This window comes from Ciconia boyciana, chromosome 1 (genome assembly GCF_034638445.1).
Source record: "Ciconia boyciana chromosome 1, ASM3463844v1, whole genome shotgun sequence".
Lineage (NCBI taxonomy): Eukaryota > Metazoa > Chordata > Aves > Ciconiiformes > Ciconiidae > Ciconia > Ciconia boyciana.
The window spans coordinates 86344534-86372318 of NC_132934.1; the positions used below are offsets into that span (position 1 = coordinate 86344534).

At 42.9% G+C, this 27785-nt stretch overlaps 1 protein-coding gene across 7 annotated transcripts in view; it reads left to right on the plus strand.

Moving 5' to 3' along the window:
* LOC140659369 (ephrin type-B receptor 5) overlaps positions 1–27785 on the plus strand; it is an 80380-nt gene that overhangs the window by 31799 nt on the left and 20796 nt on the right. For all 7 annotated transcript variants that reach the window (XM_072878988.1, XM_072878970.1, XM_072879016.1 and 4 more), the window contains 3 exons: positions 1884–2580; positions 18009–18164; positions 20336–20674. In XM_072878988.1, coding sequence (XP_072735089.1) covers positions 1884–2580; positions 18009–18164; positions 20336–20674 — 1192 coding nt within the window. The remainder of the gene's footprint in view (positions 1–1883; positions 2581–18008; positions 18165–20335; positions 20675–27785) is intronic.

Sequence of the window (27785 nt, forward strand, 5' to 3'; positions counted from 1 at the left end):
GAAGTTTTCTTCCCCAAACTTCTGGAATTTCCCATACTTGCTCATCGCAGCAGTATGGTATTCCCAGCTGATGTCTGGGAAGTTGAAATGTCCCATAAGGACAAGGGCTACCAATCCAGAGATTTCTCCTAATTGCCTGTAGAATAACTCATCAGTGCTAACATCCTGGCTGGGCGATCAGTAGTAGACACCCACTACAACATCTCTTTTGTTTTCTGTCCCCCTAATCCTCACCCAGAGGCTCTCAACCACATCATCACTAACTGTAAGGGCTGTACAATCAAACCTCTCCCTTACGTACAGTGCAACTCCTCTACCTCCCCTGCTCTGCCTATCCCTCCTGAACAGCCTGTAGCCCTCCATCCCAGGACTCCAATTGTGGAACTCATTCCACCAAGTCTCACTAATACCAATGATATCATAGCTCTGGGAACTGACCAATGCTTCCCGTTCATCCTGTTTGTTTCTCATACTGTGTGCATTGGTGTACAAGCATTTCAGATGTGCTCCTGAGCCCTCCATGCTCCCAGGAGCAGCATAGATGTTCCCACTAGAATTGCCACCCTCAGGCTTACCATGCCAACCCTTGGCTTGCCTTCAGCTCTCCTGTTGGTGACTTTCCCCCTTCGATTCTAGATTAAAGCCTCCAGTCCCCCAGCTTATGAACAAAGACACATTTCCCCCATGAGGACAGGTGGATCCTGTCAGGCCTTGGCATACCTTGTGCCTTGAAGACTTTTCCATGGTTATAAAACCAAAAGTTTTGGCAGAGGCACCAGTCCTGAAGCCAGGTATTGGTATCTTGGGATCTCCTGTTTCTTCCGAAGTCTCTCCCCATTACTGGGAGGATTGAGGAAAACACTACCTGTGCTCCTGATTTTTTTAGCATTCTTCCCAGGGTCCTGAAATCTCTTTTGATTGACCTTAGACTTTTTGTTGCAACATGAGTACCCACATGAAAGAGCAGGAGTGGATAATAGTCTGAAGGCTGTACTAAGCTCTTCCATTATCTGGTGACATCCCTAATCCAGGCACCAGGGAGGCAGCAAACTTCCCTGAAAAGAGGGTCCAGTCTGGAAACAGGTGCTTCTGTTTCACACAGGAGGGAGTCACCAATGACAACTTGCTGCTGTTTCTTCTCAGCACTGGTCTTAATGCAGGTCTTGTTGTGAGGAGTTGGTCGATCTGACCTTGGTGAGAGTGCTTGCACAGGTTCTTTCTCTTGTATCTCATTATGTGCTTTGTCTGTCATACCCAGGGCCTTGTACCTATTCTGTAAAGCTAGCTGAAAGGGTAAGGAGGAGTTTCTCTTACAGCTCCAATGCTTCCACCCCTTCCTATCCCTCCCTTGTGCCTTCCTCCTGGCACAAAACAGATCCTGGACCTGCCCCCGTAGGGGCTATGCTGAGTTGGCTTGTGTGCATCGGACATGGCAGAGCACAGCTCCAACTGTGATAACGTTGGGTAGAAGGGACTTCTGCTTTCATGTTTTCTCCAAAGAACAGTGTCTTGTTTCTCTGTCTCATTTGTTTGTGTTGTGAGTCTTGTCTCTGGACATGAGAGATGGGGAAATAGGAGGGAAGAAAGTGTGACTCTCTGATTTTAAGATTCTCAATGCCATGTGACAGGTTTGCATGGATTATGTTTTCTGTCACAACAGTTCTTAACTTGCAGGCTTTAACAGCTCTTCTTTATAGGGTCATACTTTGTCCGGTCTAGAGTGCTGTGCTGCACATGCCATCAGCAGGTTCTTGTCGTAGGCATGGCAAGGAGAAGGGAGGGGAAGAAGAAGGCCTGTCCTGTATTTTTGGTGCAGCTGAGCACTGAATCCATTTGTTTTTCACTATTTCTTCTTCCTTTTCTCTCCCATATATCCATTATAGTGGGATGAGGTAAGTGTCCTGGATGACAAGAAGCGCCTGATCCGAACCTTTGAAGTCTGTAATGTGGCTGAACCAGGTCAGAATAACTGGTTGCGTACTCACTTCATAGAGCGACGCGGAGCCCACCGAGTCCACGTCCGCCTCCGTTTCTCTGTGAGAGACTGTGCCAGCATGCGCACTGTGGCCTCTTCTTGCAAGGAGACTTTCACACTCTACTACCACCAGTCAGAGGCTGACATAGCCTCTCAGGAACTGCCAGAGTGGCATGAGGGCCCCTGGACCAAAGTGGATACTATTGCAGCTGATGAAAGCTTTTCCCAGGTGGACAGCACTGGGAAGGTGGTAAAGATGAATGTTAAAGTACGTAGCTTTGGGCCACTCACCAAGCATGGCTTCTACCTGGCCTTCCAGGACTCAGGAGCCTGCATGTCCCTGGTGGCAGTCCAAGTCTTTTTCTACAAGTGCCCAGCTGTGGTGAAAGGATTTGCCTCCTTCCCTGAAACTTTCGCTGGAGGGGAGAGGACCTCACTGGTGGAGTCACCAGGGACGTGTGTACCAAATGCTGAAGAGACAAGCATGACTGGGTCTTCAGGTGTTCGGTTGCACTGCAATGGAGAAGGGGAGTGGATGGTGGCCATTGGACGATGCACCTGCAAGGCTGGCTACCAGCCTGTTGATGATGAACGAGCCTGCCAAGGTAAGAGTCTTTTTCCCGACCCTTTAGGCAGCCACTTCTTTGTTGGTTCTCTGTATTAGTAATATTTGGCATTTGCCAAAAGTTCACAGAGCTAGGATATTAAATAATTTCTCACAGAGAATGCTTACTAGCAGCCTCTTCTAACACTTTTAGTGCCTCAGACTGGAGTTGGAGCGACCACTTCTTGGTGCTAAGAACATGGTTGGAAACTCCACTCAGGCCTTAGTTCAAGCTGCCACCAGAAACAGCCTGTTACGCTACATACACAGAATTAGCAGGAGTTGTAACTAGCCAACTCTAACATAGTTCCACTTCTTTCCCAAGAGGCAACAGCATTAGAGGAGGGATGCCACATGGAGGAAAGATGAGCCCAGAGCTAATACACTCTACCATCCTAACTAGTTTGGGCCCTTTTGCTAGTGCTGTTGGAACTAGTGATAAAAAAAAGAAAGGGGAAATGGCAGCAGTCTAGTCATGGGACAGGGAACATGCAGCAAGGATCTATGAGCCTGGCTTGTTAAGAAAAAACTGTCATAATGGTATTATCATTACCTCTAATGTGCTCTCTGCCCTGGGGCCCATGGTGTTTTCTGTGAAATGCTTGTAGGAGGAATTAGAATAAATTACGTATCACCCAGTAATAGTATTGGGCCAAAATCTGTCCAAGCCTGAGCACCCAGTCTAATGTCGTGACTGTCTCAAGACCAGACTGCTTATGTTGGTTGTGTAATTTTGTGTATAATGTTCTTCTGGTGCTTCCTTGGTTTCGATATGCATCTACTCAAGATCTCTCAGTGATGTAAAATGTTCCTGCACCACACTTAGTAGTCTAAAAAATGAAATGTAATGTGGAACCTACGTTTGGTTGCAGGCACAATTTTAAAGTTGGATTGTTATTTATCCAAGTAAGAGTTTGACTGGGATATTGATAGTACGAATATTCTGGTTAACACCAAGTGCAAATGCAATGGATAGTTAATGGTTGTCAGTATCTTACCTTAAATTCCTGTTTCGTGAAGTGATTGGGGTCATGCAAAATAACTTTATTAAAATACAGTTCGTTGTGCTGGAGACTTATAAAGCAATTAATATTGGTAAGTGCTTTTTATTTGTTTAAGCTTTGAGAATTATTAAAATGTATGCGCCTTTATCCTGCTCATCCTGAAATAAATGTAACTACATTCATATAGTGCTGCTCTTGAGACAGAAAGCTCAGACTATATCTATATGGCACCAGCTTTGTTGTCTGCCTCAGTAGCATGACTAGTTCACAATCCAGGAAAACTGCCAGTCAATAATTTATTATCAGATAGTAGTCTTAAGCACTCAAAAAATATGGAAATTAGGCTTGGCAAATAAAAATAGGGATTTTTTAAAAATCTATCTTCCCTTTTTTGTAGCATTCAATGAAAGCTGATACTCCCTTGCAGCCCCATTATCACAGAAGCTGGAGATAGATGAAAATGGTAAATATTTTAAGGAATAACCAATGAATGACAGTCTATGAAACTACAAAACACTGTTCCCATCATTTACTTCCTGAGATTCCATGAACAGCTTAGAACAGCCAAAGGCAACCAAATAATGAACCATAATGTTAGAAGGTATTTTTTCTCCTCGTGTTTCTCCTAAACTCCTCTGGCTTGATCACCATTCCTGATCTCTTCTCCTGCTAACAATAAGTTGCTGTCTTGTCTGAATGGAGCCACGTTCAGCTAGCGTAGTTTGTCCCCTTGCTTAGTGTTTCTTTGCATGGAGTCCTTTCCAGGACTCCTCTGTATGTTCTCCCTTCTTCCTAAGAACAGAAGTACACTGTGATACAGAGTTGCTGCAGTGTTCTATATGAAAAACAGAACAAAAGCAATAGCCTCAGGGCAGATTTCTACTGATGATCCTGCAGATCATCTTTAATAAGACTGAAGAATGAGCCAACGATAGAAAGGGGAAGGAAGGATCCTTCTTATACTTTAGTAGAAGAGTGTGTAGGCATTGCCTTCCTCCTCACCATATGGAAGCCTGTGGAGCCCTTCCTGGACCAGCTGTTACCTCTTTATTTAGAACAAAGAATCTGACAAGAACCATTCTGAGCAGATAAGATAGAAAGCCCTTTTTTTCCTGCCCCCTGCCATGAGTTAAGATACTTTCCTTCATTAGTTTCATAAGACTGTCTGCTGTTTCTTACTATATGGCCAATTTCTCCAGCTAAATAGAAGAGTGAAACAGCATCCTTTGGTAAGCCCTCTAGGTGATGTGGGATGTGGTGTGTGTGGGATTCACTTTTCACTTATCCAAGTAGACTTTTTGTCATGCTCAACAGTCAGAAAGGAGAATGGCAGTTTACAGAGGAAAAAGGAAGGTTGGGACCGAAGCTCCTTTTCTTTCTGTAGATGTATACACACATGGTGCCTTGCCTTGCAAGGTTTCCTGCAACTGTAAGTGTTTTTCCACATAGAAGGCCAGAAATTGAAAGTTCTGGGTGATTAGGCCATCGTAGGCTACTGGTTCGCAAAATTCTGGATGGATTGGCTGTTGTCCCACATCTTCTCTCAGATCAATAGATTCATTACTGAAAACAGTTGTTCCCAGATTTCATCCCCACAAACCATTTTACAATATAGTGTATTTCTTGGGATTCACTGCCCACTGCTTATCATCGCATTTTAGCTAAAAGTCACATGGGATTTAAGTTACCAGATGCTTTTGAAAATAATACTTAGAGTTCATGACTGAGACATTCTTAAAAGTATTTAAAAAATGACAATGTGGAGAAAAAAGAGAAGTGACTACTTGATAAAGTGCTAAGCTGACTTCCAAATGAAGAAGAAAGGTGAGCTCTTAGCTTGAAAAATCACTGAAATAGAACTATTAATTTAATAATACAGAGTTTATATTTTTTTTCTTTCAAGTCCAAATGCAAATTAATTCCAAGACAGTTCTGCCAATCAAGCTCCATGTCTGTTTTTCTACTCAGTCCCAATAGCAGTACCCAATATGATCTTTGTCCACATCACTGAAAATGTGCCATTACTGTATCAGTATACCCCTACATCTGCAATTACCCTCCAGCCACCCACCTGCTGTTTCTGTAGTTCAGAGGACTGACTTTTCTCCCTTTATCCAGCTTTGATGTCTGAGGGAGAGATCATGGGACTATAGCATAAAAACATAGATGGAACCATATTTAGAAAGGGATAGAGTGGAGGGAGCTATTTCAATCATGAGATTGGGGCCAGGTCTTTGCACCCTTGTTGAAGTCCCCTTGTTGGACTTGGACTGCTATCTCCTTGTTGGGTATCATGCTGTATTGGATTTATGTGACAAGGTTCTGGTAGTGGTGGGGGCTGATGGGGTGGCCTCTGTGGCAAGAGGGCAGGGGCTGTCCCATGCCAGACACAGCTTTTTCCAGACAGCTCTGCAACGGACCCACCACAGGACAGACCATTAGCCCCATGTGTGGCACCTCTGTACAAACATATTTAAGGAGAGGCAGAAAACACCAGCCAGAGAGAGGAGGAGGGAACAAAAAGAGTGAGAAACAGCAGAGGGAACACCAAGGTCAGAGAGGGAGGAGGAGAGGTACTCCAGGTGCTGGAGCAGATATTCTCTGCAGCTTGTGGAAGAGTCCATGCCAGAGCAGATATCCGCCACTGCAGCCTGTGGAGGACCCCATGCCGGAGCAGATGGATATTTCCTGAAGGAACTGTGGCTTGTGGAGAGCCCACACTGGGGCAGAGGAAAAGTGTGAGAGGGAAGGAGTGACAGAGAGAAACTGCACACCCCATATCCTACCCTGTGATGCTTGGCTGGAGTAGAAGAGTTTGGAGTGACAAGAACTAAGTTGAGCTTGGGAAAGGGAGGAGGAAAGGTGTTGTTTTAATGTTTGTTTTTGTTTTCTCATTACCCAAATCTATTTTAATCAGCAATAAATTAAATTAATTTTCCCTAAGCCAAGTCTATTTTGCCTGTGATACTAACTGGTAAACAATCTCCCTGTCTATCTCTACCCGCAAGCTTTCTCATCCTATTTTCTCCCTGTGTCTTGCTGAGGAGGGGGAGTGACAGAGTGGCTGGGTGGGTATTTGGCTGCTTGCCAAGTTTAACCCAGCACATGGCTTCTTCTCTCTTCTTTCCCTGAATGTTTCTGAGAGTATTGAGGAAGCAAAAGGTCTGCCTGTCTTCTGTAGTAGCTGTAATTGGCTCTTCTGTAGGATAGAAGGGTGTACTAAGAAGTCAGATGGAGAAGAGGATTCCATAAAATTGCTCATGTCCTGTGGCCATATGTAGTCCCTTCTGATTGCAGAAGGAATCACATCTGTATTACTGATAACTGCAGGAGCTAGTAACTATGCACACAGCTGTTTGAGGGCTCATTTGGGAAGAATATTACATGATTATTTTTGTGTTATTAAGAGATGCCCTTCCTCACCAGCCTGGATAAACTTTTTTCAGTACGTGAGGCTGAGGATATATTAAGATTTATGTTAAAGCATGAGCTTCAGAAGTTTGCTAAAAATATGCATGTACTAGTAGCCAAAAAAAAAACCCCACAGTAAGCTTTTCTTGGATTTTAATCACTTAAAAGATGCTTCCTTTAAAACCATAGAATAATTTACATTGCAGGGACCTGTGGAAGTCATCTGCTCCAACCCCATGCTCAAAACAGGACCAAATTGGGTTAGGTCATTCAGGGCCTATTCTAGTCTAGTTTTCATTATTCCTAAAGGTGAAGATTCCACAATGTCCCTGGGCAACTGTTCCAATGTTTGATGAAACCCATGGTGAAATTTTTTTTTCCTATCTAGAAGGAGATTGTAATAAGATGTAATATGAGATTTTTACAGCTTGTGTCTTTTGTCTCATGTTCTACCACCTTGTGTCTATGCCTTCTTTCTATCCTCCCTTTAGGTGGCCATAAGTTCCCCCCCACCCTAGCCTTCCCTTTTTTAAAATGAACAAACCCAGTGTCTTAGCCTCTCCTGAGTAAAGAGCTTTAAATTTGAGGTAAACTCACAGTTGATAATAATGTTTGGTTCCTTGTGCTATATTACCTATATGTTTTTTTTTTCTTACATATTGCTCCTTTTATCAGCTTCTCCCGCCTTATCCTGCTACATGCACATACATTTTGGTGCTTTTCAAGTAGTTGCTGCTTTTCCTATATCCAGTGGTTGCTCTCTACTCATATTCCATCCTTCCCCTGCCCAAATCTTTCCTCTCTTGTTTTGCCTTTTTTTCTTCACACAGCCCATTCCCTGGCAGTCCTCCCAAAATATAACTAGCTAGTAATTGCTTCAGCTCCACCTCTTTTACCTAAAAATCCCTTACTCAACTGATCTCCTATCAACAGTTCAGCAGGAAACAGTTCTTAGTGACTTAATTTATTTTATCTCAGCTGATTTGATGCTCTCCTTTTCCATTTAAAAAACCCAAAAGCCACACTCTTCTCTCCTTATGTTTCTTTCATTTTCCACTATCTCTTCCCCACCTCAACAGTTGTAGAAACTATGAAACTCTAGATCAGCCTAGGGCCCTATAGCTTCACCATGCCTTGCTTCTAACTCTGGCTGATCCCACCTTATTCAGGACAAGATGAAAGATACACAGTAACAGTCACTATGGAATAGCCTGCCCCAGTGGGAAATTACTTCCTATCACCATAAGCTAGTCATAGGCTTATTTCTGCGGAAAAAAAAAGGAGTGTTTTATCTAGAAGTTACTTAGATTTTTCTTTTCTAGTGTGTCTTCTGCATACTAATTATGCCATCTTTCTTGCATTATAAGAGAGTAATGTCTAAATCGTATTTCTACAGTATTATCAATTATTAAATCCTTTCCATCATCCAGCTCTCTGTAACTGCCAAACTCCATCTCTCTTTCCAGCTGATTCAGTTCAAGGCTTATTCTAGGAGTGCCTCCTATTATCTAGTTAAAGCAAGTGGCATGGCCCATACCAGTTATCTTCTCTTTTAAACTGCATGCTGATTCTGCTTTGCCTAGAGTCATTCTCATTTGAGGTCCTCTGTAGCTCTGCACATCCAGTTTTCCCTAGGCCTCAAATTCAGCTATGTCCATTCATCCCTCCCAGTTTGACTCCAATGCCAGCTTTGACACTCTGTTCATTTGCAATACTCTCACATACTTTTGATAGTCTTCATTCTTACTGCCCCACAGTACACCTGGGAGCAGAACTCCCATATAAGAAACAGATCACTTGTCTCAGTCAAGAAGAGAGCAATTTTATGCTCTTCTAAATGTCTTCCTATGTCCCAGCTCAGTTCCAAATCATATCTGGGTACAAAAAGTCGGAGTGTCACATGTATCACATTCCCTAAAAACAGTGCTGGGGGTACATAAAGCTCTGTTGAAGTTTCTGAGTGCCCTTCTTGGTCCCTCTCGCCTTTCTGTATTTTGTTTTGCTCTCGGAATATTTCCTCTCTGCCCTTATTGTCTAAGTGAGCTTTTCAATGCCTCTTTATCTCTCTTAACTTCTTTGGTCCTTGGTCTGTCCCCTCCCCATTTTTGTTTTCTTCACCCCCCTCACCCCCACACTCCATGATTCCAGTACTTTTCTCTGCTGGTTTTGATACTTGTTAATGTTAGAAGTCTGTCAGAAACTGCTCCTCTGGCCTCCCAGGTGGAACTTGTCTCCAGTGAGCAGTCAGGCAAATACAGCAACACAGGGGCGAGTGTTGTAGGGTGGAGCTGAGGAAAATTGGGTCAGTGTCTCTGAGATGAGCTGTGCCCAGCTGAACTGTTGTGGCATCCTGACACTGTGTCAAGATATGAAAAATGACTGAGACAAGCTGAGAGAAAAGCGCTTGCGCACTCCGAACTCTGCCTGCTCCTTTCATAGTAACCTTGACTTGATGGGAAGTGGCAGTTTGCTCTGCCCCCTGAGGTACTAGCTCTGCAGCCCTCTGTCCTTGCACTGGATGTTGTGAATCAATGAGAGCTAAATCTGTGTTTTCTTGGAAAGTACTGGTGCCTGGGGGATGATCAAGTTGTACTACCCGCAGTGACAAGGCCTGTGGCTTAACTGGTGTTGGTACTTTGTGTGAAGTTGTTCTGCAGGCACACAGGGGAGGTGTTTCTGGAGAAGCTGCTCTTCTTCAGGCTTTCTCTGGGATCGTCCTGAAATGGTAATGTTCACTAAAGCAAAACATGCTAGTCCTAGTGATGGTGGGGTTACTTCTGCTTGGGTATTTGCTATGTCTCCAGTGAGCACAGTAGTCATCAGCAGAAATTGTAGGACCACAGCAAGTGGACATGATGCCATGATCTGCATTAAGAAGGGAATGTAAGGTACATGAAAACTTAAAAATCTCATGGTGTGAAAAAAGGGATCCGTCAGAAACAAATGAGAGCTGGATTCTGTCTGTGTGTGGAAAGACAGCTTAGCCTTAACTGCTGGAATAAAAGGAAGTGGCTTTTGCCTATTTAGATTGCCAGGAGACTTTTTTCTCTTTCCTCCCAACTTGACCTTTAATATACTATTTATAGAGTGACTGGACTGAGGCAATGCCAGGAAAAGCTCCATATCATGGGAAAAATTATTGTTGCCATCTGTGGGCTAAAGTTCTGAGTGCAGTGAGTTAGCATATCTTAGGCAATTTTGGAAAGGGATGAAGGTGCTCATGAATGTAAGCAGCTCCCTGACCGGATGCAGAGGCAGGAGTTAGAGTTTAGGTGGAAGCAAAAGGTGTGTGATAGCTGCAGTCCCTGCCCCTGGAGGCCATTCTTTAGCTACATGGAGGCCAGGTAGTGTCTACTGTAGTCAGTCCAGCTTTATTGGCCAAAATTGCAAATGTAAAATATAAGTAATTAAAAATTTTAGGTCATAGTATTTTCTTTTTTTTTTTTTTTTTTTTTTCAACTATCTTTTCATTAGGAAGGTGGGGAAGATGTGAATCATATTTAATCTCTGCAAATCAGCTTTACTTGCAGTATGCTGTATGATTTTATTTTGCTGTTTTTCTTCTGGAAGTAGAAATACCCAGGGGTAGAATGAGAGTTTCAAAGCATGATCCTTTCTCTGTACCTGCCATACCTCCTGGAAATACCAGCGTGAGATTATAGGTTTATGTAGTCATTATTTTTTTTCACTAAACAATACAAAAATAATCATTGTGGAGAGATCTTTCCTCCTAAGTTGCTATGGATTCCACTCCATAGTTCTTCAGCTGCCTTTTCTGTCATGTGAGTTGAACTGGGCAGGTGAGACTCTTCCTTATTGTTTTTCTTTACACTTTTCTCTGTCTCCTTTAAGCTCTTTTCTCAGTTTCCTCCCTCAGAGGGAACCTGCCAATCCTATTCTAATTTCACTTCTGAACATCTGAAACGAGGTGTAGCCTAGTGTCAAGAACTTTCCATTCATTGTTCCCTGTACACCCACAAACATGTATGTGATGAAAGGTCTGGCAGTGGGGAACCCAAGACCACAGGGATCTATCCAGACATTTTAATTTGCATATGTTTAAGGGAAATCACAGAATGGCTGAACTTGGAAGAGACCTCTGGAGGACATCTTCTCCAACACCCCTGCTCAAGCCGGGTCACCTCAAGCAGGTTGCCCAGGACTACATCCAGAACACTTATGAATTTCTCCAAGGTTGGAGACTCCACGCTTCCTCTGGGTAAGCTGCTCCAGCGCTCAGTCACCTTCATAGTAAAAAGTGTTTCCTTGTGTTCAGAGGGAACCTCCTGTGTTTCAGTTTGTGCCCATTGCCTCTGGGCCTGCCACTGGGCACCACTGAAAAGAACCTGTCTCTGTCCTCTTTGCACCCTCCCTTCAAGTATTTGTGCACACTGATAAGATCCCTGCAAGCCTTGTCGTCTCCAGGCTGAACAGTCCCAGCTCTCTCAGCCTCTCCTCATACGAGAGATACTCCAGTCCCTTAATCATCTTCGTGGCTCTTTGGTGGATTCTCTCCAGTATGTCCATGCCTCTCTTGTACTGGGGAGCCCAGAAGTGGACACAGGACTCCAGGTGTGGCCTCACCAGAGCTGAGTAGAAGGGAGACATCACCTCCCTCGACCTGCTGGCAGCACTCCTCCCAATGCAGCCCAGGATACCATTAGCTTTCTTTGTGGCAAGGGCACATTGCTGGCTCCTGTTCAACTTGGTGTTCACCAGGACCCCCAGGTCGCTTACTGCAACGCTGCTTTCCAGGTGGTCAGCCCCCAGCATATACTGGTTCATGGGATTATTCCTCCCCAGGTGCAGGACTTTGCACTTCCCCTTGTTGAACTTCATGAGGATCCTGTCAGCCCATTTCTCCAGCCTGTTGAGGTCCCTCTGGGTGGCAGTGCAACCCGCTGGTGTATCAGCCTCTTCTCCCAGTTTTGTATCATCAGCAAACTTGCTGAGGGTACACTCTGCCCCATCATCCATGTCATCAGTGAAGATGTTGAACAGTATTGGACCCAGTATTGACCTCTGGGGTACACTGCTAGGTGCTGGCCTCCATCTAGACTTCATTCCACTGGTCACCACCCCCTGGGCTCAGTTGTTCAGGCAGTTTTCAATTAACCTCACTGTCTGCTCATCCGGCCCACACTTCATCAGATTGTCTATGAGGATATTATGGGAGACAGTGCTTAAAGCCCATACTGTGTTCTCCATTAGGATATTATGGGAGACAGTATTGAAAGCCTTACTGAAGTCAAGGTAGCCAATATCCACTGCTCTCCCCTCATCTACCAAGCCAGTAATTTCATCGTAGAAGGCTGGTCAAGCCTGAGTTCCCCTTTGAGAATCTGTGCTGGCTACTCACAATTACCTTCTTGTCCTTCATGTGCCTGGAAAAGGTTTTCAGGATTAGTTGTTCCATCGTTTTCGCAGGGATCAAGGTGAGGCTGAGCTGCCTGCATTTCCCTGAGTCCTGCTTCTTGCCCTTCTTGAAGATGAGAGTGACATTTGCTTTCCTCTAGTCCTCAGGCACCTCTCACAGTCACCGTGATCATTCAAAGATTATCAAGAGTGGCCTCAAAATGACATCAGCCAGCTCCCTCATGGGTGCATCCCACCAGGGCCCATAGAATTATGTAGGTCCAGTTTGCCTAAATATTCTCTCACCTAACCTTCTACCAGGAAGATCTTCCTTGCTCCAGACTTTCCCCTGATCTCTGGGACCTGGAGTTCCTAAAGGCCAGTCTCGCTAGTAAAGACTGATGTGAAGAAGACATTCAGTACCTCAGCCTTTTCCATGCCCTGTGTCACCAGGTCCCCTGCGCCACCCAGCAGTGGGCCCACATTTTCTCTAGTCTTCCTTTAGCCACTGATGTACTTAGAGAAGCCCTTCTTGCTTTTGACATCCTTGGCCAGACGTGATTCCAGGGAGGCTTTGGCTTTCCCAACCATGTCTCTGCGTGCTCAGACAGTGCCTCTGTGTTCCTCCCAGGTTACCTTCTTCCCTGCTTCCACCTTCTGTATACTTCCTTTTCATGTTTGAGTTTAGCTAGAAGCCCCTTGTTCAAATATGCAAGCCTCCTGGAATTTTTGCCTGAATTCCTGCTTGTTGGTATGGACCGCTTTTACACCCGGAGGAGGTAATCCTTGCACATTAACTAGCTTTTTTGGGGCCACTCTTCCTTCCAGGGCCTTATCCCATGGGACGCCTGCAAGCAGATCCCCAAAGGGGTCACATCTGCTCTCCTGAGGTCCAGTGTTGTGAGCTTGCTTTTTGCTCTGCTCACTCCTCTCAGGATCTTAAACTCCACCATGGAGTTTCCTCCATCATGGTCACCGCAGCCAAGGCTGCCTTCAGCCTTCACATCACCAGTGAGCCTTTCCTTGTTTGTGAGCATGAGGTCCAGCAGGGCACCTCCCCTCACTGCCTCTTCTATTGCTTGGGCCAGGAAGTAGTCACTGATGCTTTCAAGGAACTTCCTGGATTGCTTGTGCCCTGCTGTGTTGCTCCTCCAGCAGATATTAGGGTGGCTGAAGTCCCCCTTGGTGATCAGTGCCTCCGAACGTGAGGCTACTTAGAGCTGTCAGCTCTCAGCTCCATTCACTTTTTTGCATGTAAGCATCTAAGGCCATCTGAGACACCCTGGTGTAGCCAAGACATCTACTCAGGGCTAGCCGATATGACATAGGAACAGTAGAAGACCCAGCACCTACTGGAATGCCATCTGGATGACAGAGAGAATGGATACCAGGGGCCTCTCAAATGTATGGGCAACTGACTTGCTCCTTGGGTCTTTGCCTTAGAGCGAGCCAAATTGCTCGTTAGGTTCCACTGATTGTATTGACTGGGGATGGGATTCAGCTGCCTATCATGGGTATCTGCATGGAATATGGACTGAATGTCACGTGCCAGAGATGTTCATGGTCTACTGAGCATGGCACTTGGCTGTGCTCTGCATAAGTGGGGATCACCATGTACTACTAGTCTGCTCTCTTGATTTTTTTCTTACAGGGGTCCTTCTTAGTTCCTTTCTCTCTGTAGTGTGGTAACTTAACATTTTAGGTTTGGTTTTTTTGCATAGAAAACCAATTAGCCATCACGGTGGGTTTTTTTGTACTTGAGTTGTCTTGTAAAAACAATACATCTTAATGGAGACTTTAGCTCACTGTACAGCTCTTTCACCTGTTTCTTTGGGTCTCTGAGGAGGAACATGATAGTCAAAATGGCAGAAATTCCACCTCTTCTCTGAGAAGGGAGGGAGCATGTGAGGACAGAGAAATATTACTGAAATTTATTTTGTTGGTAAAACAGCTGCAGTGAAATTTATTTGTCCAGTTTACTCATCTGTAGTGGACTGGTTGTAAATGAGCCTATGTGGCTGCTTCACACTCTGCTTATGTTAAATACAGGACAAAGGAGTATTGGACCTGGAGGCATTGGGAGGTGGAGAGATGTTTACATTAAGTCTGCCACTTTGCTCTCAATGGCAATTGTATCACAAAATCACTTCAGAAACAGGCCAGGTTCCTTCTTAAATGTGGTTAGGCTGGGTTTTTTTGTCTGCTGCTTGTGTTGGGAGTTCTTCTCAGAAGCCTGCTGCTTTAGTTGATGGAAACATTCATCTTATTGAAACCTGTAATTTACTATAAAGTCACCTGTTTTCATGCTGACATTGCTCTTCAGCATAAATAAACAATTCTTCATTCACTGAGTTTTACAGTTCTGGGGTTACATTTAAGAATAGATGCTGCCTCAGCAAGTGAGAGAGAATAGATAGCAAGAAAGCACCTAAGTGTGACAGCACGAAAAGCATAGCACACGGGGCAGTGCTAGGGGAGACAGCAGTAACCTGCCTTTGCATATGGTGCAGGCATATAATGGCAGGCACAGTGCATGGATGAAGAAATTACATTTTGTGAGGCAAATATGAAAGAATAGCTGTATTTGATCTCTAGTATTTGTTACGAGTACCTTTTCCAAAGTGTTGTCTCTATAGTATTGTACTGTATCTGTGGTATGAGTAGATAACATTGTTATCCATTAGCAGACACCATGTCCCTATACAAAGATTTGTATTCTTGCCATGTTGGTTGGTTGGTTGGTTTTTATAAGCAGCTGTTGTTTGCTTCTGGTCACTTGGAGTAACTGTCCACAGCATTAATGAAATCTTGCATGGCCTTTTAAGCAATAGACTTGCTCTGCCTTATATAAACTGGCTTTCTTTACTGAGGTGGTAGTGCTACTGGCATGTTCATTCCATTATGTAAAACCTACAACATTGCACTTTTGCTTAATACCTTTGTCTAACTCATCAACAGTGTGCCATCCCCACAGACCTCATCTCTGCATCCCCAGGCTCAACAGCAAGTTGCCGGTAGACTTCAAAGCACCATGTAAAAAATAAATGTTTGTTTATTTTTAATACAACCATGTTTATTTTAAAATAAATTTTATTTACTAAATACTAGACAAATTCTTCTTCATTCACAGCTTTGTCTAGCTTTCCATATGATTTGCAATTGGGCTAGAGATTAATCTACCTGTATTCTCTTAGCACTCCCCTTGTAGGGTAAATACGTTTTTGTAATGCAGGAGTAAAGTCTGTATCCTCTACAGATTTCCTTTTAGTGTCACATAGACTGCAGGCATTATGATTATCTGTTCATTTTCACTATTGTGACTAGCAGCAAGGTCATTGTCCCACTTGATGTCAGATTCTAGTACTGAATGAAGAAAAAGAACCATTCACCAGGGTCTACCTTCACAATTGGAATGAATGTGCCATTAGGTCTAAGCCTTGACAAAAGCTTGAGAAGGGGTTTGACGCAAGAAAAAACAGATGGGATAAAATGACCTGTAAGAAAATAAAGACGTTCACATTCAGTTCAGCATTCTCAAATTTGAAATAAATAAAGGAAGGTCCCTGAAAGTGGTAAATTTTGGTTGAATGACTATGTAGTGAGTTGGATGAGAACTTCCCATTCATAATTCTCATAGTTTCAGTACAGGTGCATTTGCCAAGAAATGTGAAAATTATATTCTACATCTGTGGCTATTAGCAGAGCCTTAAACTGAATGAAAGGGATATAATTCATAAAGTGGACAAAATCTTACTTACTTTTTTGTCCAGGGGAACATAGGGACAGATCTTTCCATATGAGAATATTTAACTTTTTGCTGGATAAAGGCCTGAAGGCAAAGGCAGTTGCTCTTTTCTTACCATCATCCATCATATGCAAAATTACTCTTCTTCCCCCTTCCTTTCCATATGGCAATGTATCACACACTGAATGTTGGCATTTTCTGAGTGCTGGGAATAATTGGTGTTCTCCTATCTAATAGCTAATCATTCAGAGTTATTGAAGTCCCTTTTATGGTCTGACCTGTTCCAGGACTTACCACTCTTATCACAGTACATGTAGAGGTTACTCTGCAGCCAAGAAGACTTCTGACGGAGAAGATGAAGTCATATAACAGGCGTAAAGCTGATGGGACCCCACAGATGTTATTGGCTGTTATGTCTGGACTGCAGCTGTAACCTTTTCAGCTTTGTTAAGGTTTGCATACCTGCAGTCCCACAGTATACATCAAAAATTCTACAGTGGGCTTTGAAAACCCAAAGCAAAGGGAATTGAACACATATGAGAAGAAGGTTAGATAAGCAAGCTACTCTGTTTTTCTGAAGTTGTTTATTTGTTAAGAACGATGTATCAATGGTCACTCAGCACCTTTGCAGGTTAGAAACATTTCCAAATGATTGTAATTGGAGGTGGAAGCCTGTGAGTACCGTAAGTAATAACCAGATGGGCTAATTCTGCAGCTTCTTGTGTGGTGTTCCATTTTGGAACATTCATTTAGATACCCTCATTTCATATTAATACCTGTATACAATATTCTTCTCTTACACCTTTTTCTTTTTTTATATAACTTTTTGCTTTTTTTAGGTAACTTTTTACTATCCACAATCCTTTGTATTATTCTGCTTATGGTAATTGCTAGGACAGTTCTTCTCTTGAGTGTGTCCCTTGTGTCTTTTGACATCAAATGCTCATCTGGGGTCTATCTGAAAGTTTCCCACTCCCTTTAAATGCTCTTTATTGTGAAGTTAACTAACCAAATGTCAGTCCACAAATGAACTTTCACCTGAGCTTGTTAGTCCATAAAATCTAAAAGAGCTATCTATTTATATAGAAAATCAGCCTTAGAAAACTTATATAAAACTTACATAAAAATTGTAAAAGCTTCATCCTAGCACTTCAATGTAAGATCCAAGCACCTTCTGTTAGGTAATTCAGCATAACATCTTTGCCAAACCTAGAATGTGCCATACTCCCATATTGTTAATAAGTTATTATTTTTTCATTTTCTTTCCCTGTAGGATGGATTTCCATCCTTGTTTCAGCTTTTTGCATAGGCATGTTCCTATGCATTTGCAGATTACATTTGACTAAATTAAGAGGCTTTTATCCATTATTGGGAAGTTTCCAGACCTACAGGGAAACAATAGGACTGCCAATCTGAGTGCCTGCTCTTAATGTTGATGCAAAATCAGCCATGGTAGCTTATATTACTTTAAGCAATGAAACTGTTGAAGGCAGCATAAAAAATTCATTTTTGTGGTTGTGTTGGGTGGGGAGAAGGAAGTGTGGATAATACCTGTAACTGTTATGGCTATTTCCAGACAGATCACATGACTATGCTCTGGCTTCTCCAATGCTAAAGCTCTTTGAGTGAGTAATGAGAAGACAATTATTTCAGATGGCCAAAGCTGTCTCTGGACTCTTTCATCTGCCAGTGAATCAATTTAAGCACCTCTTGTATAGAATAAGATAAACTGTTTTGAAATTGCAACTTTAACAATACATGCTCCATAAAGCAATGAAACCAGTAGTAGCTACTCTATGTAATAACTTCTCCCTACAGCAGCAGCACTAGTTAAATGTAAATAAGATTGCATTGTTTCTGGAATCTGAATTAATGAGTTTCCTGCTTTTGCCTCTCTCATTTTCCTCCTCTTAGCCTGTCCCCTTGGTTTCTTTAAAGTATCTGTGGGAGATGACCCCTGCCATCTATGCCCTGCCCACAGCCATGCTCCACTGCCAGGTTCCAGTGAATGTGTGTGTCAGAACCGCTACTATCGATCTGCTTTGGACAATTCTGATGCTCCCTGCACTGGTAAGTATTTGTATGGAGTGTTTGAAAGCAAGAAGGGTAGTTAATGAGAGAGAATGTGCCCAGGGAAGTTGCAGTTCACCTCTTTTCATGACTTCTGAAATGACTCAAAACTTCCCTTTGCTCCTCCAGTTGACTACGGGGTATATCCACTCACTGAATGTAGATGAGAAGGCAGAAGTGTTCCCACATGCTTTTTACAATGTTGATACATTGGTGAAACTGTGTTTTGAGAATGCTGGGGTGTTGCAATACTAGATGCTCAGAAATGAAAAAATGTCAAATTTTAGATGACTTGTGCAGCCTTAAATAAGTCCATTGCAAGTATACATAAGGTGCAAGTTCTGATGAGAGAATAATATACTAATTTCTCATGAAATGCTAAACTCATTTCATACACGGGGTAAACATTGTTCGTTGAAGGAGTTAACCAATATTTCTTCCCTTTATCATTGAAAGTGTGAAGACCATATTTACTGCACAGAATTCAAATTCTGCGAATTTAATTTATGGGAAAATAATTAATTTTTTCATCGGCTTCTCTGTGGTTCTCATCAGTTATGACTTTTCACAGTCATTGATTATGAATGTTAATAGGTCAAGAAAGAATAATTAGATGCAGAAAAGGGTTAGTGATTAGCACTCAAAAATATAGTTTAAATAATATATCAAACATCACCCTTGAACTTTGTGGAAGTGACAGGGAAAAAAATTAACTTCCTAAAGCATCTGGCAAACACTTTATGGCTCTGAAGTTAAACACTCAGAAATTAGGAAATGTGATTGTGGTTTTTTTCTGTAATCCCTTGCTTCCTATACTGCACAGAATCCATCTTCAACAGCATCGAGCAATCTTTACTTCACAGGGATTATTTTTCCTGAGCAGTTGTCTATCTTTTGCACTGACTGTGATAAGAATCCTCAGGGAAAACTAGTATGTAATCATGCAATTAAATACTATACCACAATGCAAATGCTGAGTGGCCCAGTTAAGATCACAAAAGAAAATTTAATTCTGACATTTCCTCATGTACAAATGCTTCATCTTGTCAGTAATATATTTTTAAACAGTCTTCTGTGTGCAATTTTCCAGCATAATTTATTTTTTTAACAGCACTGGAAATGTGAGTTGTCAGGGAAATAGAGCTATTGGAAATACTCAAATGCTCCAGCAATGAGCTAGGTTGCAGCTGGAGAGATCCCCCACGAAGACCTTATCCACCTGTACTAATAGAGGGTGTCATCCTTTATATTGATCAGCGTTAGACAGAGAAAAGGTTTTACCCATAGTTTTCATTGATATTTGTTGACTCTAGAGTAATGGTGAGAATGAGGATTCTTGGATTTCATTACAGCCTTCGGAGGGAAATGTTCTGTAAATCATGTTTCCCTTGCCCCTCCTTGATACTGAGCTCAGCCTCTCTGTCCCTGCCCTTCCAGTCTTGCTTTGTGTCTATGCCCAGGATCAGCAGTGCAACACTGCTGCTTATTTTTACCTATCTATCTGAGCTTTTCACTTTCTAGCTCCAGTGTCTTGTCCTATTATCATTGCCATGCCATGTTCTCACCCTCTGCATTTTCCTCCTTCTCTTCACTGTCTCTGTGCCAGCAGGGGAAATGTTGGATGCACAGAATGGGCAGTTTTTCAGCTGTCAGAGTTTACTCCCAATGACATTCAGGAATCTGGCTAGCAGCAGGAATAATCATAGGGAAAGTGGTGTTCAGTTCCTGCAATAGATGGAACAGGCTAACTGAAGTCTGAGAGAGTTCAGAGATATTAGGTGCTAAAGGAGAGAATTAGAGGTCTCCATAGAGACAAATCTTTACTAAGCTTTTGCAAAATTTAAAATTTCAAAGGCTTGGAATTTCCCTAAACACTGGCTGTTCTTTTAGGGAAAAGTAAAAGTCACACCTTTGAAACAAAGACCCTTCTTGTTAATTTTGGTTCTCTAAAATGTAATAGTATGGTTGCTCCTTCATGTATGTTAGTGGATGTTTGATGTAGCAAAGAGTATGTTTTTCTTAGCCTTGTTCAGAGAAACAACTAGAGAAGAGTAAGAATGAGAAGAAAAAGCAACTAGTTGTTCTGCTCTTTTTCCCCTGCTTTGTCTTCTCCCCTCCCCACCTCTCTCCCATTCTTTCATGGGATTTTGATCCTTCATTCTGTCTTCTAGGCATCCCCTCTGCTCCCCGTGACCTTAGCTATGAAATTGTTGGCTCCAACGTGCTCCTGACCTGGCGCCTCCCCAAGGACCTCGGTGGCCGCAAGGATGTTTTCTTCAATGTCATCTGCAAAGTATGCCCAGCAGGGTCCTCAGGGCCATGTGTGCGCTGTGGGGATAGCGTACAATTTGAACCACGCCAAGTGGGCCTGACGGAAAGTCGCGTGCAAGTCTCCAACCTCTTGGCCCGTGTGCAGTACACCTTTGAGATCCAGGCTGTCAACTTGGTGACTGAATTGAGTTCAGAAGCACCCCACTATGCCACCATCAATGTAAGCACCAGCCAGTCAGGTGAGGAGACCCCTGCATCTGCCACTTCTGTCTCTCATTTGATTTGCTTTTGTCTTTTGAATCCTGGAGCTTTGTCTTCTTACTTGTGTGTTGTGCCTTTTTTTATCTTGCCCTGCTAGTTCCATGATTTCACTTCTGCCCTTCTCATTCCTGCTTTCTCTGAATGGGCTTTCCTTTCTTCCCTCTTGGCAGAAAAACTGAGTTTAGCAGCTGATGTGGTTGTATATGGAGAAGAGTTGTTGGGGCAGAAGCTGCCCTGGAGAAGATGGCAATGGGAGACATAGTTCTGTGGGTCACACAAAGCGTGTTGCTTCATTGTGCAAGACAGGGGACATGATCAGCTTTTTATGGGGATTTTGTGAGCATCAGCTTGCCACAGCAGCTCTTAGAGAGCATTTCTTCATTTCCTCTTCACCTTCTCTATCTCCTACTCTTCTGTATTTCATCTTCTTATACTTCAATCAGTCTTTCTAGCATTTTTCACCTGTTCGCTTTTCTGTCTTTCTGTGTTTTGAGATACTCTGTTTTTCCATCCTTTCTTGTTCCTATACACCACTTTCCATTCTCCTCATTTCAGTTCATACTCCAGTGCACTTTAACAAGTGGTATTGAGTGTTTCATCAAATCTGTCCACCTTTGCCTTGCTGCATATCAAAGTAAGGAAGTGGAAAATAGTGAGACAGATAGGCACTATCTAAAGATGAAGATACAGTTAAAGATACAGATAAGTGCTGTATGACAAGAAAGAATGTGTACAATGATATTTACTGATCACCTAAATGTACATGACCCTGAGATGGCGTGTGTTAATACTGTGCAGTCCTGTGGGTCATAAAAGGATATGAAAACTAGTCTTTACAATTCCCGGAGAGGTGTTAAATGGAATTTTAACAAAAGATCCAGAAACAGAATCATGATTCCTATTTTACTGAAATTGCTCTGGGTTCTTCCGCATGCCATGTATTTTCTTCTACCTTGTTCTTGCCTTTTCAGCCTTGATGTTCTGATAAGTGGTCTTGGAATATTATTCTTCTGTCAATAGGAAACAAGGATTTTTTTTTTTTTTTGCCTTTTACATGGTAGAAATATTAAAGTGTGTTGTACAGTTGTATCAAAGGTGTTTTGATCCTTGTAACTAGGAACTAAACCGCAAGGATGACTAAACTAAAATACTAATGGCTTGTGTGGGCAGGCAAAGGAAAGGGGGAGATTAACGAGTTGAAGAGTAGGTCAGACTGATGGATAGCATACAGAAAGCTTGTATGTATGGAGGAAAATGGAGAACAGCATCAAGCAAATTCTGATTTTCTGTAAATATGACATACAAGAACTGGAGCTGGAGAGAGCCACATGCATGCAGGCATACAGTTCTGCTAAATGTCAGCAATAAGAGACTAGGCATATGTTGTTCTTTACAAGCATGTATAAGCTGGTATGGAGAGGAATTGTACACAGCTTGTTTAAGAGGATATAATGAGGAGTAATGTGATGAGGAGGAGAAAGAGGGGGAACAATTTGAACTGAGTGACAGAAAATGTCTGTAAACATTTAGAGATGTGTAAATGTTAAACTCAAACAAATCCCTAATGAGATTCCACAGTGTAGTTGTGGAAACCCCTGCAAAACCAGGCTTCGGTAAAGCTCAAGAGAAATGCTGCGAAACCAGATGTGGCATCATGATCTTGGTTAAATCACATCTTTTAATTTCTGCTTCTGTGCTATGGAAAGGAAGGGAATATATATACACCCCAAGTAATTTCCTACTGTTAGCAGATGCCAGGGTTTGACAACATCTGTTTCTTCCCTTTGAAACGTTACCTGACAGGCATTGAGTAGCAGAGCATGTATAGGATGCCCGGTCCCCTTAAGACACTGGCTGCAAGTGGGTGATCAGTTTTTGTTTACAGTAAAAGATACGGCTGGGTAATTTGTATGGTAATTCCAGGCAGTTCCTTGGCTTCTGCTGGAGACAGGTGGGTGTTCTATTGACATCCTAAAGACTTCTCTTTCTTCGTGCTTCTCATCCTAGCCTTCTTCATCTATTTCTGATGTAATTTAATTGAGTAGCCACTTCCTTCTCCTGCCTGGAATCACCAAATCTACCCTCTTCTTCTGCTTCTGTTTGACTTTTCTGACCAATCCTATTCCTCCAGGTATCTCTTGGTGTCTCTGGGTGTGTTGGGTGTCTCTGTCTAAGGTGCTTCTCTTGTGCACTGAAGCAGTTTCAGGGGAGGCCAGCTTTCTTAAACAGCAATGTGTACTGAATGGCTTCTTTTTGTGTTTCGTTATTTTTTTTCCTTGCTCTTCCTCAAGATCGTTAGGAGTGAGCTTGAGATGAGCTGTCCTCGATTCATAGTGACAGCTCATACTAACAAGGCCCTGCTTCCTCCATCACGTGACCTGTCTCATCCATACCCCCTCCCTTCGATCCCTTCAGCAGTTTTTCACTCCGGCATGGCTTATTGTTGTTGTTGTTGTGTTATTATAACAATTATTATTATTACTATTATTATACAAGCAGAGATGGACATTTCAGGATCTTATGTTCTGAAAGAGACAAGGAAGGGACAGGAAGGCATGAAGGGTGTAAAAAAGGCAAACTGGAGAAAGATAAGCTTTCAGAATAAATGGCCGTAGCAAAAATTTTCTCTCCATTGAATTAAAGGTGACCAAAGAAATACCCTCCAGCCTGGCAGTTCTGAATGTTCTGCTTACTCATACATCAGTCAGAGTTCTCTTGCTTCTTCCAGTTGCTGATCAAAAAAATCCTCCTCCCCACCCTCTGCCCCTTTGTTGGAGGTATCTTAGGCAATATTCTGTGCTGGAACAGTTCTACTTTTCTTTTTCTTTTTCCTCTGATACCCATTCGCTCCTCATCTTTGTCTCCAAAACACTGTTCATCTAAGAGTTTGCTTACCCCTAACAGTCTGCTAGCCCTGCTTCAAAGTATGATAGGATCCTTTCATAACACAATCACATTTTTCTGTGGTATGTTGTTCCTACTCTTCAGGGACTATGTGTTTGAAGACAGAATAAGAAGGGCTAGCACTGAAAAACTGAAAAAATAGTAGCAGAGTTATGCTTCTTCACAGAGGGGAACCTGACACAAAGAAAGCAATGAACTTAAAATCCAACCATATTATTAAAAAAAAATTAATCTGACTAAAATTTTAATGATTATTTTAACATCTTCAAGTGTACATATCAGGGTAAACAAATATATCTTCTCATGTTGCAGGACAGAAGTCAGGTTTTCATTTAAAGGATTGTGAAAAAAATTACTCTGTGCACAGCTGTAACTACCTGTCTATTTTTTTTTCCTGCACCTTCCACTGAAGCATGTAGTAATGTCTGTTGCCAGAGACACGCTACTGAACTTACTCGTTCAGGCAGTTGTTACATTCCTAGAAAGAAGAGGAAGAGATAAAGACAGCAGAGACTCAAATGTTGGAGCAAATCTATGCAGGCTTTTCAAAGCAAGTAGGTTTTTTTGTAACTGAATCCAGACATTATGAGAGCTAATGGAGGTATGTGAGGATAAAGGTTATGTGACCAGGTTGTACCTATTAAAAGATATGTAGCAGCCTTCTACATCAGTTGGATTCAGAGCAGTGGGACCTGGCAATACCAAAAATCTGTAGAACTGCAGAAATGAAAGCTAGACAGTCTGAAGGCTTATGTAAGAGGCTGAATGGGGACAAGGACAGTTATGGGTAGTGCCAGGAAATTTAAGAAGACCTGACAGAAGATTTTAAGGTGAAATGGTGTGAGAAGAGGAAAAGAATTAAATGCCAAGTATGATTATGAGATTATGAAGGGAAATGGATGAGTTGCTTGAAAATGTTTGCTTTTCCAAAGAGAGACAAGTAGACTTAGTAGAGTCCAGTAGACTTAGTGGGCAAGAGCAGGGACACAGGCAAGGCATTTTCTTGATCAAAACAGGAAAGGAATAAAAAGAGAGATGTCAAAAGCTACATACTACTGTGTTTTGCCAGGCTAAAACCAGCAGGTAAAGCAAGTGGAGTGTGAGCTCTGTGTTCATTGTCCTCTTGAATGAACTACATTAATTTTCAAAGTAACAAGCTGTTTGTTTATTTACGATCTAATTGCCAACCCTGAGCACTTGCCAAAGGTCCCTAAGAATTCAACTGTATTGTTTTCTTCTTACATAGGAACAACAAAAGTACTCTTAAGGTTTCATTTTGCCCTTAGTGACATTTGTCAACTTTACCATCTTCAGTGGATTTGCCCACTTAGGACTGGAACTTAATAAAAATTTCTATGGTCTCTCCACAAAAAGAAATGATTCCAGTTTCTCTTTTTACTATACCCTATCTCTGCAGCATGAGCGAGAATGAATGTGCTTGTTTTCACATTTCAGGTTTCAGCAACTGTTTAAATGAAGACAGAAACTTTTTGAGCAAGTAGAAATAGGAGGTGCATAGTAAAACGTGACACCTTGTGGCATAAAGGATTTTTTCTTGTTCATTAGGCATGAGTGGAACCCATACCAAAAAAGTAGTAATAATAGATGTAAAGGAAGTGAAAATAACTTAACTGATTTGCCTTTCTAAAGCACTCTTCATCCACAGGAACTAAAGTACAAGGTTATGACAGAAGACAACCCAAGATACTATTAAAGGGTTTTCAGGTATTTAGAGAAAGGGTCAGAACTTAATTGAAGTCTGTGGAAAAGACATAGGATATTTTAAAAATAAAGATAAGATATTAAACACATAAAGAAGGGAATTTCCATGCTGTATTCAGACTGATCTTCCTTGAAGATGATATGTAGGAAGATGTGTGGAACAAAGCTAGGGTCTTCATGCCATTTGCTTAGAATATGAGGATAACAGGATACCTGAGGAGGTAATGAAGGAGAAACAAGAATGTGAGAGTGGTAGATTTGGGACTAGTATTAGAGAATATAGAGGCATATTAGAGAACATTGGAGGCATAGCTGATGATCAAACCATGTGAAATATAATGAGAGAGACAGTGGATGCTTTCAGAAGCTTATGGGGTGAGACGGAAGGGGAAGAAAACCCATAAATAACTAGAAAGAACACACAGGCCCTGGCAGGGTTTAGTTTGAATCCCAATTAAGTGATGACCTGTGAGCCAGTTTTCTGAACTCCTGTTGTAGTCCATGGATGTCTAGTCAGTACTGCTGAGTGATTCAGCTGTCTGGTCAGAATCAGAAAATGGCTAAGCTTGGAAGAGACCTCTGGAGGACATCTTCTCCAACACCCCTGCTCAAGCTGGGTCACCTCAAGCAGGTTGCCCAGGACTACATCCAGAACACTTATGAATTTCTCCAAGGTTGGAGACTCCACGCTTCCTCTGGGTAAGCTGCTCCAGCGCTCAGTCACCTTCATAGTAAAAAGTGTTTCCTTGTGTTCAGAGGGAACCTCCTGTGTTTCAGTTTGTGCCCATTGCCTCTGGGCCTGCCACTGGGCACCACTGAAAAGAACCTGTCTCTGTCCTCTTTGCACCCTCCCTTCAAGTATTTGTGCACACTGATAAGATCCCTGCAAGCCTTGTCGTCTCCAGGCTGAACAGTCCCAGCTCTCTCAGCCTCTCCTCATACAAGGGATACTCCAGTCCCTTAATCATCTTCGTGGCCCTTTGCTGGATTCTCTCCAGTATGTCCATGCCTCTCTTGTACTGGGGAGCCCAGAAGTGGACACAGGACTCCAGGTGTGGCCTCACCAGAGCTGAGTAGAAGGGAGACATCACCTCCCTCGACCTGCTGGCAGCACTCCTCCTAATGCAGCCCAGGATACCATTAGCTTTCTTTGTGGCAAGGGCACATTGCTGGCTCCTGTTCAACTTGGTGTTCACCAGGACCCCCAGGTCGCTTACTGCAACGCTGCTTTCCAGGTGGTCAGCCCCCAGCATATACTGGTTCATGGGATTATTCCTCCCCAGGTGCAGGACTTTGCACTTCCCCTTGTTGAACTTCATGAGGATCCTGTCAGCCCATTTCTCCAGCCTGTTGAGGTCCCTCTGGGTGGCAGTGCAACCCGCTGGTGTATCAGCCTCTTCTCCCAGTTTTGTATCATCAGCAAACTTGCTGAGGGTACACTCTGCCCCATCATCCATGTCATCAGTGAAGATGTTGAACAGTATTGGACCCAGTATTGACCTCTGGGGTACACTGCTAGGTGCTGGCCTCCATCTAGACTTCATTCCACTGGTCACCACCCCCTGGGCTCAGTTGTTCAGGCAGTTTTCAATTAACCTCACTGTCTGCTCATCCGGCCCACACTACATCAGATTGTCTATGAGGATATTATGGGAGACAGTGCTTAAAGCCCATACTGTGTTCTCCATTAGGATATTATGGGAGACAGTGTTGAAAGCCTTACTGAAGTCAAGGTAGCCAATATCCACTGCTCTCCCCTCATCTACCAAGCCAGTAATTTCATCGTAGAAGGCTGGTCAAGCCTGAGTTCCCCTTTGAGAATCTGTGCTGGCTACTCACAATTACCTTCTTGTCCTTCATGTGCCTGGAAAAGGTTTTCAGGATTAGTTGTTCCATCGTTTTCGCAGGGATCAAGGTGAGGCTGAGCTGCCTGCATTTCCCTGAGTCCTGCTTCTTGCCCTTCTTGAAGATGAGAGTGACATTTGCTTTCCTCTAGTCCTCAGGCACCTCTCACAGTCACCGTGATCATTCAAAGATTATCAAGAGCGGCCTCAAAATGACATCAGCCAGCTCCCTCATGGGTGCATCCCACCAGGGCCCATAGAATTATGTAGGTCCAGTTTGCCTAAATATTCTCTCACCTAACCTTCTACCAGGAAGATCTTCCTTGCTCCAGACTTTCCCCTGATCTCTGGGACCTGGAGTTCCTAAAGGCCAGTCTCGCTAGTAAAGACTGATGTGAAGAAGACATTCAGTACCTCAGCCTTTTCCATGCCCTGTGTCACCAGGTCCCCTGCGCCACCCAGCAGTGGGCCCACATTTTCTCTAGTCTTCCTTTAGCCACTGATGTACTTAGAGAAGCCCTTCTTGCTTTTGACATCCTTGGCCAGACGTGATTCCAGGGAGGCTTTGGCTTTCCCAACCATGTCTCTGCGTGCTCAGACAGTGCCTCTGTGTTCCTCC